Raw genomic sequence first — 18,144 nt, forward strand, 5'->3', positions numbered from 1 at the left:
GCTATCCTTCCATCACGTACATCTGTTGCCCCACTACTATCACATTGTATCGCATATTTCGTAGTGCATTCATGCCACCAACAACCATCGATCCACTATTGGATCATAGCACTCCACCACTGAGATCCTCCATCGCCGCCCCCAACCACAAAGATCTAGCCATTGATCACCCCCGCTACAAAGAAGGACCGTGGGGTTGGCATCAGTGCCACAGTAGACCATGAATTCATGTCAGTGCGGTAGGTAACAAGGATCCAAAATAGGGTCTAGGTGTCTGACACAGTGGGGGAGGGCGGTGCAAGCGAAGGTCGGATGGTCGAGAGGGGTGGCATCGTAGGTGGGGAGCGGCATTGGGGGGAGGACGAACTAGCGGCAGGTGCAGGGGTCAAGATTGGGGAGAAAAGGAAAAGTAGGGAGAAGAAGAGAGGAAAAAGGAAGGGAAACAAATTAATTTTGCTTTCTTCGCAAGATCAACTATTTTATAGTGTAGATGGGTAACGGAATAAGATTGTATTTGACGGATCTGACCGTAGGTGGATTAAGTACTATTTTTCAAATCATAGGAAGTTTAATGAAAGTGGGCCTAATATCAAGTGAAGGAGATGTAATTATCTCCAAAAAGAATATAAAGGGAAGATTTTTTTTCCTTTTGCAGCCCAAAAAATAAGATATGAACTCCATTTAAATAGATTTTTAGAAAATGAAAGTTAGATTGGTCAACAGATATAATTTTTATAGAATTTTCAATTTAATCTTATGAAAATATCTAAGCAGGCTATGTAGATGATTTGCAACCAATTAGACAACCAACTATACCCATCAAGTCAATGGCAGGACACTGTCGTTAGAAACCCATTTTTACCAGGACGCGCCTGCGAATTTATTCCAGGCTGCTAAGTTGCAGGTAGGAAGTAGGTATCCTGATATAAATTGGTTCAGAGCTGTATATGGATTTGAGAATTAAGTTTGAGCGTGCGTCCGGATTTGATCACATCGGAAACAATTTGATAATCCGTGCCTGGCGTAAACTTTCCCACCTCATCAGTCACCGAGTCACGTGGATCTCACGTGCCATTAAATGGGCAGCAAGTGAGACCGGAGGTTCCCAGACGGCTCTTATCCTCCTGTCCGAACTCCGGGCACCAAGAAACGCTGGAAAGAATGAAGTTTAGGCTTACCCCAAGATGGCCTCTTCTTCCCCACCACCATCTCCGACACCTACGCCACCTCTCCCGCCCTCGCCATCTTCTCGACACCACCCTCTCCAGAGAACTCCACGCGACTCGTTCTTCTTTCAATACCGGAAACAGCGGCAGCGGCGGCGACTCGGGTACTGCTGTTTTTTCTTAATTTTGAGCCCATGCTTCTTTTTATTTGTTTATTTCTAAAATATTTTTCTATTTGTTCCAAGTTGTGCACCACATTGAAATTTAATGTTTCAACTAGTGGAATTTCGTACCGTATGAGAATTTTTTTCAGAGCGAAAGCATAGATGGAATGTAAAGATTTAGAACAGATGGTTATGGCTTACAACGGATGCCGGTCATTTTTGAGCCTTTTTCTGTAGGCCATATCACTGGATTGCTTGATTCCCATTTGAATCACCTAGAACTAGCATTTAATCCTTGCAGGCGAATGCAATATGTGGACATAGAGCTCATTGGTTCGGGTTTAGTGATGTGGGGAAGCTTTATGGCGGAAGTGTGGTGACATAGTGAAGGAGGTCCCTTCCTCCAAGCTTATGTTAGTTACACTTGGGGTTAGGAAATGCTTATTGAAGCAGTAAATTAGATTTGTAATCCAGTATATAGCGCAAACTCCCACTAAACGATTGATGAGGTGCTTCTGTTGTCTGTGTTCCCCTCCTTTAGATCTGTTTGCGTAGGAAAAAAGATCCAAGTCTCTTTGTGTGGTCACATGTTTCCACATTTCGCAGGTCTCGGCATTTCCCAGATCACATGCATTGCGCGTGCCATGCTCTAGTTGCTATCTAGTATCACGATTTTTCTGGCTTGATGCAAATGATCAGGGTAAACCAGGGACCGCTTCTGTTGTAAATTGTCTTATTTGTCATGGTTAGATCAAGTGCTATTCTTCTCAAGGTAGCAGCCATTTCATGATGATTTAACGCCTTGGTATTTTGTCAGATTTTTTGAAAGCATGCTCTGTCGCTATTTTCTCCACCTCCTCCTCTTTATTTGCTGCAGACTGATGATTTTTTAGCTAAAAGATCTGATGTAGGATGAGAAATACTAATATTTTACTACTCATGCAGTCCCATTTTTTTTCAGACTTGCTGATGTTGCTCTACTAAGGTTTGTAGATGCTGCTCTGGAAGTTTTTGTGTGCTAATTATCATGAAGTTTCCTTATAGCCATACTTCTAAAGTTAAAAAAAAAAAAAAAAGGTCGAGGCATTTATATGTTAACCTTGTTGATTTCGGTTTCTAATTTGTGCACACACAAAAATAACGCCACCTCATATTTCTGTTTCTTTCCCCATTCACCTCTCTTCCTTAATAGCTGGAATCTTCTATCTAGAGTGATGCGCCTGCTTCGGAATCTTCTTAGAAGTATCTATGTTCCCATTCTCACACCCATATCTGCTCTTGATCTTGGCAACCAAGATTCTTCTTATGTTTGATAAAAAAACAAACTACAGATATTCAGAACTTTTCTTCCCCGAATATAATATATTTTCTATCTAAACAAGTTTATCTTACTTCATTGACAAAATACGATGATTGTTTCATGGTAGTCAGGATGATTGCATAGAGGCTAGGCTTTGAATTTCATGCACATACTATACTTGGCACGGGTGAATTTTAATTCCACAGAGGAAAAGTGGATTGACATAGACGCAACAACATGCATGTGAAAATATATTCTCGAGTAGTTGTAGCTTAAAGAGATAACAGTTTGGTTGCTTCAGTTTGATTTTTTTCTGTCAATTCTGCTGTATTAAATTGTTAATCATGTCTCCTGAGTTCTGACACACTAGAAGTTCTGTATAGATCTCTGAAATTTATATTTAGTTGGAAATGCTAGCTGGTTTGAGGCAAATAAAACCGAGCATTGTGTCAGGATATTCTTTATTGACATAAATAATCTGCAATAATTGGTGACGTTGCTTGTGTCCACAAGCATGTTTACTGATTCATCCTAGTTTTTTTTTTTTTTGCATGCCTTATTCTATTTTTTATTATGCTTGCAGGTACTTTTCTTCTGGTACCTGGTGCAACAATGGCTACCATTCTTATGCTTGGCATTCTCCATGCTCGGCGCCTCTACGATGACAAGAAGGCAAGTAGTCTTTCTTATTCCTGTGCAGTCATGTACTTTCTTTACTTCAACAAAAGATGATATGTTTATTGTATGATTGGGTGGATATAACTCAATGAGGCTGTCTTTTAAGGAGATAAATTAGGTGCTGCCTCTATTCATCCATTCCACATTTCTAGCTATCATGAACCATAGCCTCCCAGTAGATTTAAGATACTCAATGAGAAATGCTTGTTATATGAGGAAGATAAACTGCGCAAGGAGATAAATCTAGAGATGGATGTCAACTAGAAGCCTTTTCTTCTCAGGAGTTACAAAAAGATAAGTTTTTATCAGAGTTAGACCACACAATTTTTGAAATTTAAAGTTGTCTGTATTCTCTGGTGAAGCTGGAACAAGGATCATACCTTTTCCTTCAAGCATGAATTTTGCAAGCTTGATTTAAATTTGTCATATCAATTTATCTAGTAGCACAAGCTTTCACCTAGCAAAATATTGGTTATGTGCTGCATATATCATTGCACTCACCTGGCATATTCATTGGTAGGTCGAAGATATGAAGGAGAAAGGAATTGAACTTGAGTTCTCACCAGATGTGAAGGTAGGATTGTTATCAGCATCGGCATGTGATTTCTGTAAATTAACTTAAAGCGGTTATATCTTAATACTGCATACCAAATTATAGTTCTTACTAAGACATTTATTACTTGGTCAAATACAGGCTTCATTCCTGAGGCTCTTGCCTTTGCGTTCTATGTCACGCTGTTGGGGATTTCTAATGAGTGTGGTTTGTATCAAATCATCATTCTGCTTTCCAAGTATTTAAAATCTTTCAGTTTCCAGATTTATATATTTCATTCTGCAGTAGTTTGTTATTCATTTATTTTTATTGCTTGGTGCATCCCAGTTTATTCCTTTGCATTTTTTTCTAATCTCTTAATTGCAATTATGCTTGATGAAAAAATATATTTTGTTTAGATTGTTGCATATCTAGATTTCCCTTGATGTTTCTTATGGTAACCCTTGAAAGATAACCCCTCTGGACTATCCTCTAAAACTGCTAAATGATTCTGATTTCTTTGCGATAGATAGTGTACATGCTTGTTTGCACAATTCTTATAGTCATTTATGATTACATGTGGAAGGGGTTTGCAAAGAAATTTCTATTAAGGTTGGTGTGTACAAGTTTCTATATTAAAGTTGCTGAGATTCTTAAATTTCAATAGCTACATTATTTTCCAGGTTGGCTGACTTTTGTTGTGTATTTATTTCTTTTATCTTGTTTCATCTGGATTTAGTTTTCTGATTTCTTTCTTTCTTTTGAGTCATTTTCCTATTGTGAGCATGTGTGCCTTTGTCTTTCCCTATTTTTTCTATTTTCTAGTCAGCTTTATTAGCAATTAATAAGTTACTATTTATATGATAGAGCAAGGACCAGTGAATTGAAATCGGATCCCATGCCAGCTAACCGGTGTGTGGTTCGGTATGAGTCTGTACTGGTTGTGCCGGGCTGAACTGACAGGGCAGAGAAGGGGAGAGGAAGAAGAAAGAGGGGGGAAGAAGGAGAGGGAGAGGAAGAGAGGGCCTCTGGCAGCCGTCAGAGGCCGTCAAAGGCCATCCAAGCTCTTGTCGAGCTCGATAAGGGCGGAGGGAGAGAAGTAGAGAAAGTAGAAGATGCTTATCGGATCGTTGGAGGCCCTCGGAGGCCTCTAGACAGATGGTGACGCCGCCGCGACCTCTTCGATGATTGGCGAGCCAGCGTCAAGGAGTTTGAGGGTGGCCGAGGCTGGAGGAGGGTCTCTGTCCTCCTCTAGTTCAAAATATGGGTTCGCCCTTTTTTTTGCTTTTTATTGGGTGAAGCTGACTTCACCTTATTTTGTTTTTTTTGTAATTTTGGGAGAAGTCGGCAAACTGGCAAACGGTTTGCCAACTTCTTCCGAAATTATTAAAAAAAATATGGTGAAGTGGCAATGTAGTTGCTGACTTTGCCTGACAAAAATCCAAAAAAAAAAATGAAATAGGGGTGAACCCTTATTTTGAACTGGAGGAGGGCAGAGGCCCTCTCTTCCTCTCCTCTCCTTTTCTCCCCCCCTCTCTCTTTCTTCCTCTCTTTCTTCTCCCTCCCTCTGAGATGGCCCTGTGCCCTTTTGTACGTCGGAACCGGATCGGTATCCCGCCAGTATGGTTCGGCATGACCTAACCATCTGGTTCGGGATGGTTCGGCGAATGCTGGATAGAGTCATATTGGAAGTGCAGTTCCTAGTTGCTAAAGGTAAGTTTCTGACAAACTAGAGCAGATGTTGGAGTTGAAAAGGTTGAAGAATCTAAATCCAGCATTGCATAGGAGGTGCCATTAGAGGTTAGGTAATGTTTCTCAGGAGAAGGATGGCGCCACAGATAGAAGGATGCAGTTCCTCTCTTGCTCCAAGTTGCCGTAGTATCTTCGCCAAGTATTGATATGATTTTGAGGAGTAACATTAGGTTGAGAGGTTTCTGTAAAATTCTCCCAAACTTTGGAAGATGATATTGTGATCCATGAGACCCTTCCATGTGAATGGGTTTGGCCTATTGTTTAGGTTAAAATGTCCTAATGTGCTTTCTTACAATTTACTGGTATTATCCACTATGTTGCTCTTTTGGGCTTCCCCTCTGGTAACAATTTAGCATTTTGAATCATTCAATTAACAATGCCCTTGCATTAGTCACTTCTGAAAAGTCATTCTTAGACAACACTAGATGACTGAGGTTATTATTTCAGTATACAAACTACAAAGCATATTTTTTTATATCTTCAAACTAGATACCAGTAGTTGTATATATTGGTCATGGAACCAGTAGATAAGATTCTTTTGATTTCAACCATGGCCATAAATCTTGATCAGAAGTATCAGATAGGCTAGGTATAAGTTGTTGCTAGTTATGCAGTAACCGGTTTTTTAGGATATATACTTTTTTATTGTTGCTAATAAATCACGATGTCTTTACTGTACCCCTCTTAAACTGCAGAAAAAGAAATGTTGGCAATGGATGTTTGTTGGTCTCCAACATCTGTGCTCGCTCTTTGTTAGTGGGCATTTTCTTTTTTATGGCTAACTTTGCACTTTGCCTATCTCTTGCTTCCATTATTGTTCAAACAGCATGTTTATCTTTCAAATCTTCATTTACTCATTTGTTACATATTGCCACCCTCTTCATATAAATAAGAAAGGCTGCATATGTTTTGTTTTTCTTCCCTTAATATGCTTGGATTTCTTCCAGGAAATTCCAGTACGGCTGCGTCCTTTCATCTATAAAGCTTGGGCCCGAGCATTTCATTCAAGTATGCTTCCATTGCCTTTTTCTTCATGTTATTGGTATTGTTTAAAGTTTTCATATGTTAATTTCATATATCATGGATGACTGCTATTTGCAGAAGAAAATGCAATACTGCAGCTGACTGCTTATGAAAAAACTGCGCATTTTACAATATAACTATTCTTAACGGTCAAGTTTAATGTTAGTGTTGATGCTTCTGTCATTCGACATTTATTTTGACAAATCTTTGGTCAATCTGCAATGATTTCTTTGTTGATTCTGATTTTGTTCTGCTTACATGTTTTCATAGATATTTTTTTTAAAAAAATAATAGCTTTAATCTATGAAGAAAAATAAAACTGAATGAGAAATTTATGTATCTTTAGAAAATACTGTGTGCTTTTGGGTGCCAAGAATGATATTATGTATTTTTTAAGAAAACAAAATTGTCAACATAGAATCATCTATATATAGAAGTTCATTGATGGAATGATCAAATTGTCAAAAAAACTCAAATAATGAGTTCAAGTAACGAGATCGAGTCCAAGAAAACAGCCTGAGACCAATCTCTCTTCAACTATTTTGATATGGATTTTTGAAATTTATACAGAATCTTGAAGTTTGTGCAATCTGTAGATATCTTTCTACTTAACAGTTCTCTTTCACTTGTCTGAAATAAATCTGTTCAAGGGTTGCATTATACCTTGACTTAGGGCAAGTTGGGTAATTATGGGCCTTCCCCCTTGTGCCTACTTCCACGTAATTATGGTAGTGCTGTCAGCGATCTTTTTGGTCATTTGCTTCCCTCTCGCTGATGTTACATTCTGAAGATATTTTCCACTTAAACACCAAGGATCTCTGCTCTCTTTTGCTTCCTAGTGATTGAGGGGTCTCCTTCAATTCATAAAAGTGGAACTAGTTATGGATTTGATCAAGATCATAGTATGGGTTTGCTTTAGAAATTCCTTCATTAACAAACCCTACATGGGTAGAAAATATGCAGATTATTTATGTTAATGAAATTTACTTTTATGGTTCATAAAGTCTCGTATGACCTATTATTGGAAAAAAACAGTTGTCTAGTTCTGAGGGAAAACTTATTTGGACATGCTAATAGCTTTTATGCAGTTGGTCAAAGTCTATTATAATTCAGCAAAATGATGAGACCCTTGTGCTGAGCAACAACTAAGGATTAAAATACTTGGTGCACTGGCCAGGAATTGGTACCTAGCACAAATCACTAGCGAATTGGCCACATTGCCTTTGAATCAATGTACTACCTGGTACTGAGCTTAAAGGGAAGTTTACAACTTCCTTTTTTTCCCAGCTCATTTGAACCATCTTCCAATCGAACCTGTGCTGGCCTGTTGGTACACTCCATATTATGGACCACATTGGCCAGCAAGCATACTAGGCCATACTGTGATTTTAAACCTTGATAACAACTATAAATCAGTGAGAATGCTCTCAGAATTGGTTGTGGCATTAGTGCAGCTCATAAATAGGTTCATCTTAAAAAGAGAAGTAGAATTAATCAATCTGATCTATATAACTAGTTATAATATGAGTTAGCATATACAATTGCAGAGAAGGAAAAGCAATGATTCCAACCCAAATACAAAAAAGCAAGCATTAAACTTTTTTATCTCCATGTTGTCAAACAGCTGAAATATAGATTTATTAAAATGAATTGATAACCCGTTATTGCTCTATGTTCTGGTTACCATATAAACTAGCATATACAATTGCAGAAAAGGAAAAAGAAATAACTCCACTCTGACTACAATAAAAAAGCATAAAACTTTTTTTTTTCCATGTTGTCAACCAGTCAAAGTATATGTTAGTTAAACAGAATTCTATAACCAATTATTGCTCTATGTTCTGGTTAGAGGTAACAACCAGCTTCTTGTGATTGTTTTCTAAAGATTGCAGGGCATGGAACTAGTATTTCTGCTGACTCATATCAGTACATGTCAACTACTACTTTGGCCAATTTGAACTGCAACAATAAACTACTGCCACCAGGAAGCTTAAAAAAATATATATTTGATATATCCTGGAAAACAACATGCTAAAGTTAACATACTTCATTTTCTATTTTTCTGTTCGCCCCTCTCTCCCCCTCTCCTCCCTTTCTCTCATGTGTTTCTTTCCTTCTTTCCTCTTTGTTTCTTTTAACCCTTTTTTTGGCTACAATCTTTCCCCACTTCTCGTTTGACATCACCTCCTTATCTCGTTTCTTTTCCCCCTCTACCTTTTATTAACTATATTTCTCTTCACATATCTTCTTCATTTTGTCCACCATTTTAATTCTAACTACTGGGTAAGATCTCCTGTGACTAGTGGTATGAAGTGAAAGAACTGAAATGCCTAGAAATTTGATGACTAAATAGTTTGTCAGGTGGCAATTTAAATAGAGATTTGAGGTGGATTGAGTCTTTCCATTATATAATTGAAAAATAATGCTCTCCATAAAGCAGTGGGTACTTTTGCATTTCTAATGTCTGATTCAAGTGACCTTTCTTATTTTTTGAGAATGATGTGTTATATGCATGACTGATATGTTTGTTCTCAGCAAGGCTTTAAGTGCTGGTAGCACAGGGCATGTTGTTCTGTGCAAAATGAGAAAAAGATTTAGAAAAGCTCGTTTTTGAAATGAAAATTCTAAATAAGGATTTAATAAATATCATTTCAACCTGTGCTGGGGGCAGTCCTGGCTTGGCATTGTACATACCAGTCAGCACAAATCAGCAAGGGCTGACATTTCAAACCATAGTTCTCACTCTGATTTTTTTGATCATATGGCAACTAGAAATAACTGCATAGTACCATCTAGATCATGTAAACTTGCCATTTATTTGATTTTAATCCATGTTTTGATCAATAGGCAGAATGTTAGTTTAATTTACTATCTTTCTTAACTATGAGTAAATGATATCTTTCTTCATTGTAGTGCTCAAACCAACTATCATTATTTATCCATCAGTTATTGAAGGATTGTATTTGCTTTAAGAGCACTTTCAAGAATCTGCTTAAATTGTCCATGATTTTATTTAAGAAGCCTGAGGAGGGCAAGAATAAGATGAAGAAATAGAGGATTGGCATATCAATGATTGCAGTCAGTAAATACCGTATATGTAAGTGAAAGCCCTTTCTTTGAACTTCCAGTTGTGCAAGGATCTTCACCATGTAGCAGTCCTTTTTGGGCAATGTAGATCTTCAGGTAGCACGAAGTAGTGTATAATGACACTATTGTGCATTCGAGCTTACTTTATCAGACCTCATACTGTTTTTTTTTTTGGATGGTATGGTACCTGGTATTAGCACATGCTATGGGACTGTGTCCTGTATTGACAAATTGTGTACCAATGCTGGTAACCCACTGGAATAGTACAGTAGTAACAGTACCATTCATACCATCCCATTCTGGCAGTAGTTGTAACCTTGGTTGAAAGTAAAGAACTACATCTTTAAATGTCTCCATTGGTGACAATGATAGACCACTTGAAATAGGCAGGAGGTGATCACCTATGATGCACTTGTATGTCATTAAGATTACAAATTTAGTTGTTCAACTTGGACCGTCAACCATAGTAGTTCTAAATTGTGACTTGTTTTTCATCATAAGGAAAGAAATTGTGAAGGAAGGCACTCTTTGCATATTATATTGTTGATGCATATCTAAATTTTGGTTGGTTCAGGAGAACACATCCTCATAAGCTTGTGGCATTAATTTCTGTTGTCTAATCAGAGTTTTGGACATTTTAGAATGTAAATTTGATACAGCAGAATGTGAATGGATTTTAATGCAAATAAGCTTATCAATTTCAGCGCTTGATATAGATTAATGACCAAATTCATAGATATGTTGTTTCAAATACTGGCTTCAAATGAAAATGGCAACCACTGAGTTCGAAAGAAAAATGATTACTGCATATGAATATGAGTATTGACTGCTACTAAGTATGCATGATTGTTGATTATTTAATTTAAGAGCGAAATATTCTTAAGATTTTGGCACTATCTCATTGATTAATTCTCATATCACTGTAAACTTGTGTTTTTTCCAATATCATGAAATTGTTACTGGCCAAAATGAAGTATGGAGGATTATTATTTTATTATAGATTTGGACGAAGCTGCTTTGCCACTGGAAAACTATGTTTCGCTACAGGAATTTTTTATCCGCACTCTCAAAGAAGGGTCCAGACCTATTGATCCAGATCCAAACTGCCTGGTAACTGGTAACTGGCTGCTGTTTCTAGATTCTGTATCATTTGCTCTCTAGCAACAATGTTTTGAAGGATGGCTTCAATAAAATTCAATTTGGTTGAATTATTAGGTCAGTCCTGTGGATGGTAAAATCTTGCGCCTTGGAGAGCTCAGAGGATCAGGGGCTATGATTGAACAAGTCAAAGGATTTTCATATTCTGCTGCTTCTCTTCTTGGTGCAAATTCATTGCTTCATGATGCTGTTGATGAGGAGACATGCAAAGAACATTCTGAACAGAGTATAACTGAACATTCAAGCAGAAAATCATGGTGGCGAATATCGTTTGCTTCACCTAAATTGCGAGGCCCTGTTTCCGTGAGGTACTTTCTTGTTACCCATGCATTTTGGAAGTTTCATATATTTACCTTTATAGCTTCCTTGACAGTCATACTCATTCTTTCTTTGCTATTCCAGGTTGGTTTGTTTCCTATAATATAATGCGTTTAAGCGAAATTTTATCTGTCATCCTCCTAAATATATTTAGGTTAATATATTAAAGATTCATGAAAAAAACTGTTGGCGAAGATTAACCATGATTTTTGATTACATATTCTTTTTTAATTTGACTACGGTGCTATACGTTGTTGGAGATTTTGATCAGTTGGGAAAGTTGTAAGAATCCTATTAATCTCTGCTCTTATTAGTAATTAAATGCAGATTCACCAAAGAAATAAACCATCTCATTGTCAATTGGATAGTTAAAAGGACAAAATATGCTGAAGATATAAAATGAATTGAAGAGAATTGGGTGGGGTCTTAATATGGATTCTTCTAAATAAGGGTAATTATTAGAATTAGAAATGAAGACCATCTTTTGTTGGCCAAAAGTAAACTATATTCTTTTATGTGACAGGATGCGGCATTTCGTGGTATCAAAACAATTAGACAACACAAGTTTATCATTCCCAAGATATTTTTAGTGCAACTTGATTTAATACTAAAATTGTGAATCATCTGGGAATCTCAAACTTCTAGGTGCAGTAATTTTGCCACTTTTGCAAGGAGGGGGGTAGAGGATTGTAGTCATTCCGCAAAGTTGACGTGAACAAGGGTCATCTATATTGGTGCTCTTTATTTGTGTATCTGAAAGTCTACCATTGATTGATGTTAGCAAATAGAGCTGGAACCCTTAATTAGGAAGCCTGAATAACTACAGAATTCAGAAATCTTCATATAGATAGTTACATACATGACATCTAAATGTAACCATAACCATCAAATCATTTCTTAACTAATTGGATTTGGCTTTATGAATGCCTAGTTGGTAATTTTTGCAGTCAAAAGCAAGAAATTTGTCAATGTTACAGGGTTATATTTGTGGTAGGTTGGGGCCTAAATATAGTTGGTGATGACATCTATGTATAGCAATATTTAGGTTTCAATATTTCATATATGAAAAGATAGTCCTACTGGCAATCAAAACTATGATTCGCAAGCCTTATCTATTTATTCATTGCACATCTTTGCTTAGCTGTTCTTTAATCAACTATTTTGACAACTCTAGCACTGCAGAATCCCTCTGTAGAATAGCCATAATAGTGTTTGTTGTTTCCTTCTTTCAGACAATTACCGCGCCAACCCATGAGGTGAGAAATGCTCATAAACTTTTGATACCTCAAAATTGTAAGGGTGTATCTTGAACACAACTAGAGAATTTCATCAATCAGTGACTGGGCCACAAGCTATCCAGGATGCTGTTGCTATTATAAGAAAACATCAATACTTGATTAACAAATAGTTTTCTATTTTATGCCTTTCAAGACCCTTTTTTTTTTATGATCTTATAAAGTTGTAATTGGATACTCTACTAGTTACTTTGTGCAAGCTAGCCTAATTAGTGGAATCATTTAAACTAATAGCATTTTCTTCTTATGAGCATAGTTTGAAGTAAGACTTGCCATTAGTATGCACAATTGATCAATGCCACCTGAATTGTTCTTGGCAGCCCAAAGAAAGGTCTCTTTTATTGCGTGATATATTTAAAGCCTGGTGACTATCATCGAGTGCACTCTCCCATTGATTGGCATGTATTAATACGCCGGCATTTCTCAGGTATCTTTTGTTTCTTTTGTATTTGTGTTTGTTCCCAGCATACACGAGGTTAGTATCATAAATTGTGAACCTGAGGTGGCTGAGGTGACCAGGGAATTGTTGAATAACCATATTTTGATGGTGTTGTTTTTGCAAATTCTGTTACCATCTAGTGGATGTTCTTGAGGAATGGCTATTTGAAGTTAGTGGGTGTACCATGACCTCTTGGCTTATTTTTGGGAGATAATGAAAGTCATGTCATTCATATATTCAAAAGCATTTCTGTGTTGTTTCAGTTTTCTTGATGGGCTCCATAATTGGTTTCATTTTCTTAAGGAGCCTAATTTTTGTATCTTTAGTTTTATTTATGCATGTCTCCTTTGTTCAATTGTTCCTTTTGTGAATCACTTATCAATGGAGAAAAGCAATATAGCTAATTTACCTGCTTTGTGCTTATTCATTACATAATCGTCATTTTTTGATCCTATTAATATGTCTGCAGGCCGTCTATTTCCTTTGAATGAACGTGCGACACGAACAATTAGAAACCTACATGTTGAGAATGAAAGGGTAACTCTGACTTTTCATTGGAGCTCCTGTAGAGAACTTCAAATAGATAACAGTATTTGGAATTGTGGAGTTTTCTGTGATTCTCTTTTAAATATTTTCTATGTAACATTTTGTGGAATTTCAATAGAGATGATATTAGGCATAATTTTGTTTGTCAGGTGCATCTAACCTAATGCAGATGTTCAGTTCTTTATAGATCTATTGAACAACTAGAAATACTGTAAAGACAATTATCCTTGTATATCAGCTGGCAATTTTTCAGTAGAACAGGAGGCAGATTGATATAGGTGTTTTTGTGCAGAGCTGTTTACACATCATTTTTCCCGTGTGCTATACTGCCAATGAGATATCTACCATAAGGTGGTGAAAGTCAAAAGAAGAAAATTTAGCATCTTTTAGGGATTTGTTGTTGCAGGAAGCCAAGACCTAAGAGCTATACTAAATATGGTGTATGATTTTCCTTTTTCTTTTTTTTTTTGGGGGTACAAAAATATGGTATATGATTGGATGATGGATTTAAGTATAGAGACTGACTAGAGAAATTCTTGGAAAGTCAAAAATAAGAGCGATGAAGTTAAAAATACCTGGTGCAAGATGAAGAATAAATAAACAGAATACTTGCATTGATCAAAAAAAGCTGTGGAAAGAAAGTTTTATGCTTTAGTATTGTTTTGTGACGTTTGGTAGACTATACAATGAATAAAGCTGAGAGAAGGTGAAAAGTGAAAACTTTATCTGTGAACTACTCCAGATGATATAGAGGACAATTAGGGATTTAGATCATGTTAAGCATATGAAATGTGGTGAAACTTCATTCTTGTTGTATGATGGTAAATACAAGAAGTGCAGTATGGTTAGGTGTGGGTCAAATGAAATACTGATGGGAGGTATGAAGTTTACAGGAGAAAAGTGCTTTTGTTCATAAGACTTCGAGATCAGTTGGTCAAAATTGAGATAAGCCGTTATAAGGTCCATTAGAGTAAGGTATTGTATACATGCTTCAGTCGTCTGGGAGGTCAGGAGCTACATGATGAGTTATTATGGTAGTTGTTGAACAAAGGGAACTACTAGATCAAAGATCTCTGAGAACTAATTTACCTTTTTGCTAGATCTGCCATTATGGCTCTCTTTTGGTTTTGGCAATGTGTAAATTACTTCAGGAGAGGCCTACTCTTAGTTTTTTTTTTTTTTTTAATAAATCCAGTAAAAGCATACTCCTAGTTTTTAATTACTTGCAGAATGCATTTTAATTTAATGGGTATGGAGGAAGAAAGGTGCATTAACAGTTTTTCTGGGTCACTGGGTCAGCAAATGAATGCATAAGAAGTGTCAAGTAGTGCTATCCAGCTTCCAGCAGCTGTTGGACTAATCATTCATTACTCTCTAACTGTCAAATATATACTTGTTCTGTGTAAACTTGTGTATGACAAGGTTTAGCATTATTGCTGGTCCCACAGTGTGCTTTGATGAAATGTCTAAAATGAAAAAATTTTAGAAGGCATCCAGAAAACAAGCTGAATAAAATCAATACAAAATAGGACAATCTAAAAGAATTAGGAAACATGAATAGAATGAAATGCTGATAGAGATTTATGCATGTTTGTCATTGCAATACCCTTAAAGAAGTTGCTACACATCAAAAAAATGCTCTCTGAAGATGATTTATAATTGCTTCAAAAGAAAAAGAATTAGAAATATTCCATGACATGCTTTTTTTAATTTAATTTGCTTGTTTTATACAGAAATTGAATTCTGAGGAAGAAAAGAATGGAATTCAAGGTCTTCAAGAGCCAAGATCTTGTCATCTTAGTGGGTGAGGTCCAACCAAGGTGAACTGGGATAACGGTTTATCTCAGCCAGGAAGGAAATTTAGAATTTTTGAGATTTCCCTTATTAGCTTGGCTGATATACCAATTTATCTGTTGTGCCATAATGTTCAAAGAGTTTGACTCTTCATTGCTCTTTGTAATCTGGCACAGAAGTTTGCCACATATCTTGATTTTCTTATTCTTAATGGACATGGTTTGCTGAACCGGAGGCACCAGCCTGGGTAACATTGGCATATGCAAAATCATAGTGAGATGATGTAAATGGTGAACATATGACCGTTCAAAATGCAAAGTGTGTTTTTTTGGTAGACACAAAATACCATGTATAAACTTCCAGTACCTCAACCAGCAGTGACATTGCTATTGATTATATATGCATGCATGTATGTGAATATATATGGATAAGAGACCAGCCTTGCTGGAGGTGGTGCATTTTGCTTGCTAAAGATGTATAAGCGAGAGAGAGAATAAGCTTGAGGGCTTAACTTCCTTGATCCAAGATGCAAAACTATCCCGGAAAAATACAATTTCAATGTCATATCTGTATTCTTAAAAAATGAACAGTTAACAGGAAAAGCCCTACAATATCATTGTTTTAACTGATGTGCACCAATGTTTTCTTTGTCCTACAGAAGTCAAAGCTTTTGGATTGTCTTTTGTTTGTCATCTCACTTCCTTCAAAAGTCTTTGCATTTTTAAATCTGTACATCTTCCTGCTCAAATTTTTTATTAGAGAATGCTAGACAACTTGCATGATTTATCTTTTGACATGCCAATGATGAAAGATATGCAAAATTAGATTCACATAATGACCACAAGACAATCTGCTTCACCTAGTGACTGGTATGTCGTTTTCTCCTGTTGCTGGTCAGCAAGTATCATCTGATCTCTGTTTTTATCTTTTGAAAGGTCTTAATTGTCTGCCGATAACACTACATCTTTTTCCTCCTCATTTTCTAGCTTGTATGAAACATGTTTGTTTCATCTAGCATAGTGATTTTTCTTTTTGGAGTAGTGCATAATACTGTTGCTTTAACTCATGCCAAAATCACAAAGTCACTTATTCCTTTATGCAAAAGAACTTGCCGGGATTGTAATGCATGACATATTCATTGAAGTGCTAAACTACAACAACAGCAACATTCTGTTCTGGGATGTTGACTTTGAAATTTGTTCACCTTGTTTCACTCAGTTTTCTTTATCTAATTCATCAACAAAGCAAACACAATCAATATTGTTTAATTTATTTCAACTTATGCATATAAGCTTGATTTCCTGGTCTATTGCTGATTTTCTTATAATTTATTTTTTTTCCCACTAGGTTGTTCTAGAAGGTCGATGGGAAGAAGGATTTATAGCTATGGCAGCAATTGGTGCTACAAATGTCGGATCTATCAAAGTTCGTTGCAATTTTTCCCACACTTACCATTATGTGATCGCTAGCCATTGTGCTTATGCTTGTTTATGCATACCAATCAACTGTGAATGCAATTTGTGGCATATATAATGCAATGCAGTGGATGCTAATTGTGATCTAGTGAAGCATCTTATACAGCCAGAGTTCAGAAAACTTTAGTATCTAAATTCTATCATTTTCTAAGTACCTGTATCATGTATTTGTTTAGCTATCAAGTAGTAGAAGATAGTTGACATATCAAGACTTTTGGAATATATATTCTCTCTTGGTCTCCCACCTCTCTTTCTCTAAAAAAATGCCCAGAAAGCTGGCACATCATTATTCTTAGTTATAGCAAGTCAGGGCTATGGAAAATAATATGAAGGGAAAAAAAATCTTTCCTTGTGAATCTGAAAGGTTTTCAAATGGACAATAGCCTGAGTTTGAACTGTTGAACAGCCACCTATTGAAGTCAACTTTGGGTATGGCAGCACTGGAACTAAAGACCTTGCTGCGTCGGTCTCCAATTTTAAAGTGGAAAAGTTAATCTCGCCAATCTTCATTATCATGTGACTGCATTTTACTTCTTCAGGGTTAATAGTTAGAAAGGCAAAATTAAAATGTCATCACCTTTAGCTATTAAACCAGTGAGTCAGAAATCAAACCATTTAGTATGTTATTTTTTACCTGATATTTCATGGCATGCCTTTTTCCAAAGTGTCTGATTCCACAATCTTTTGTCTCCCTTTTGTCATGATGCCTGATTTCCATAAACTTTTACCTCTTTCCCTAGTCGTGTGTACTTTTACCTGATATTTTTATCTTGCAGCTCTTCATTGAACCAGAGTTGAAGACAAACCGGCCAAGAAAACGATTGCTGCACTCAGAGCCTCCAGATGAACGAGTATATGAACCAGAAGGTGTTGGTGTGATGGTTAAGAAGGGTGAAGAGGTAGGATATGTCTCAATAAATCTGCCTCTCTCCTCTCTCTCCTCTCCTCTCTCTACTGCATTACATTGTGGTTTCATTTTTTTCCCACTCTTGCAGTTGGCAGCATTCAACATGGGGTCAACTGTGGTTCTTGTATTTCAAGCTTCTGTTTCAGAATCACCAGGAAAAGATGATCATTCCTCAGAGTTCAAATTCTGTGTCAAAAGTGGGGATAAGATCAAGGTTGGAGAAGTCATTGGTAAATGGAGTTGTTCTTAGCAATTGTGAGACCCATTGAGCATGTGCTACTTATTATAGGGAACTGGTCATGGTGCCTGTGTTGATTTTGTGGTGAATCGATCAGATGACATTACCTTAACCAAAAAAAATCTGGCTAAATCTGGGGTTTTTCTTCTTTTATGACTTCCCCATAACAAACTTCGATTCGTCTTAATGATATACTGCATTATAGTGTACTCTAAAATCTGAATTGGTGGAAGAGATGATCCCAGTCATGCATGTTGCTGCTGTATATACAA

At 36.7% G+C, this 18,144-nt stretch overlaps 1 protein-coding gene across 3 annotated transcripts; it reads left to right on the plus strand.

The window, feature by feature from the left end:
- Positions 1-1,091: 1,091 nt before the first annotated feature.
- On the plus strand, positions 1,092-18,081 carry LOC105043672 (phosphatidylserine decarboxylase proenzyme 1, mitochondrial). Of its 3 annotated transcripts, none has more exons than XR_012140677.1 (13): positions 1,092-1,330; positions 3,214-3,302; positions 3,829-3,882; positions 4,003-4,068; positions 6,540-6,600; positions 10,703-10,812; positions 10,918-11,168; positions 12,411-12,434; positions 12,794-12,900; positions 13,382-13,449; positions 15,192-15,278; positions 16,600-16,677; positions 17,504-17,561. XR_012140677.1 is itself a non-coding variant. In XM_029264139.2 (13 exons), exons 1-13 carry the CDS (start codon positions 1,162-1,164, stop codon positions 17,882-17,884), a joined length of 1,362 nt encoding a protein of 453 aa, XP_029119972.1. In that variant the 5' UTR covers positions 1,098-1,161; the 3' UTR covers positions 17,885-18,081. The 3 variants fall into 3 exon arrangements, 2 of the variants coding, with proteins under 2 accessions (XP_029119972.1, XP_010919616.1); XM_029264139.2 differs by lacking the exon at positions 15,192-15,278 and adding an exon at positions 17,723-18,081 and having other exon boundaries at positions 1,098-1,330; positions 17,504-17,626; XM_010921314.3 differs by lacking the exons at positions 12,411-12,434; positions 15,192-15,278 and adding an exon at positions 17,723-18,081 and having other exon boundaries at positions 1,100-1,330; positions 17,504-17,626.
- Positions 18,082-18,144: the final 63 nt, after the last annotated feature.

This window comes from Elaeis guineensis, chromosome 4, assembly GCF_000442705.2.
Source record: "Elaeis guineensis isolate ETL-2024a chromosome 4, EG11, whole genome shotgun sequence".
Lineage (NCBI taxonomy): Eukaryota > Viridiplantae > Streptophyta > Magnoliopsida > Arecales > Arecaceae > Elaeis > Elaeis guineensis.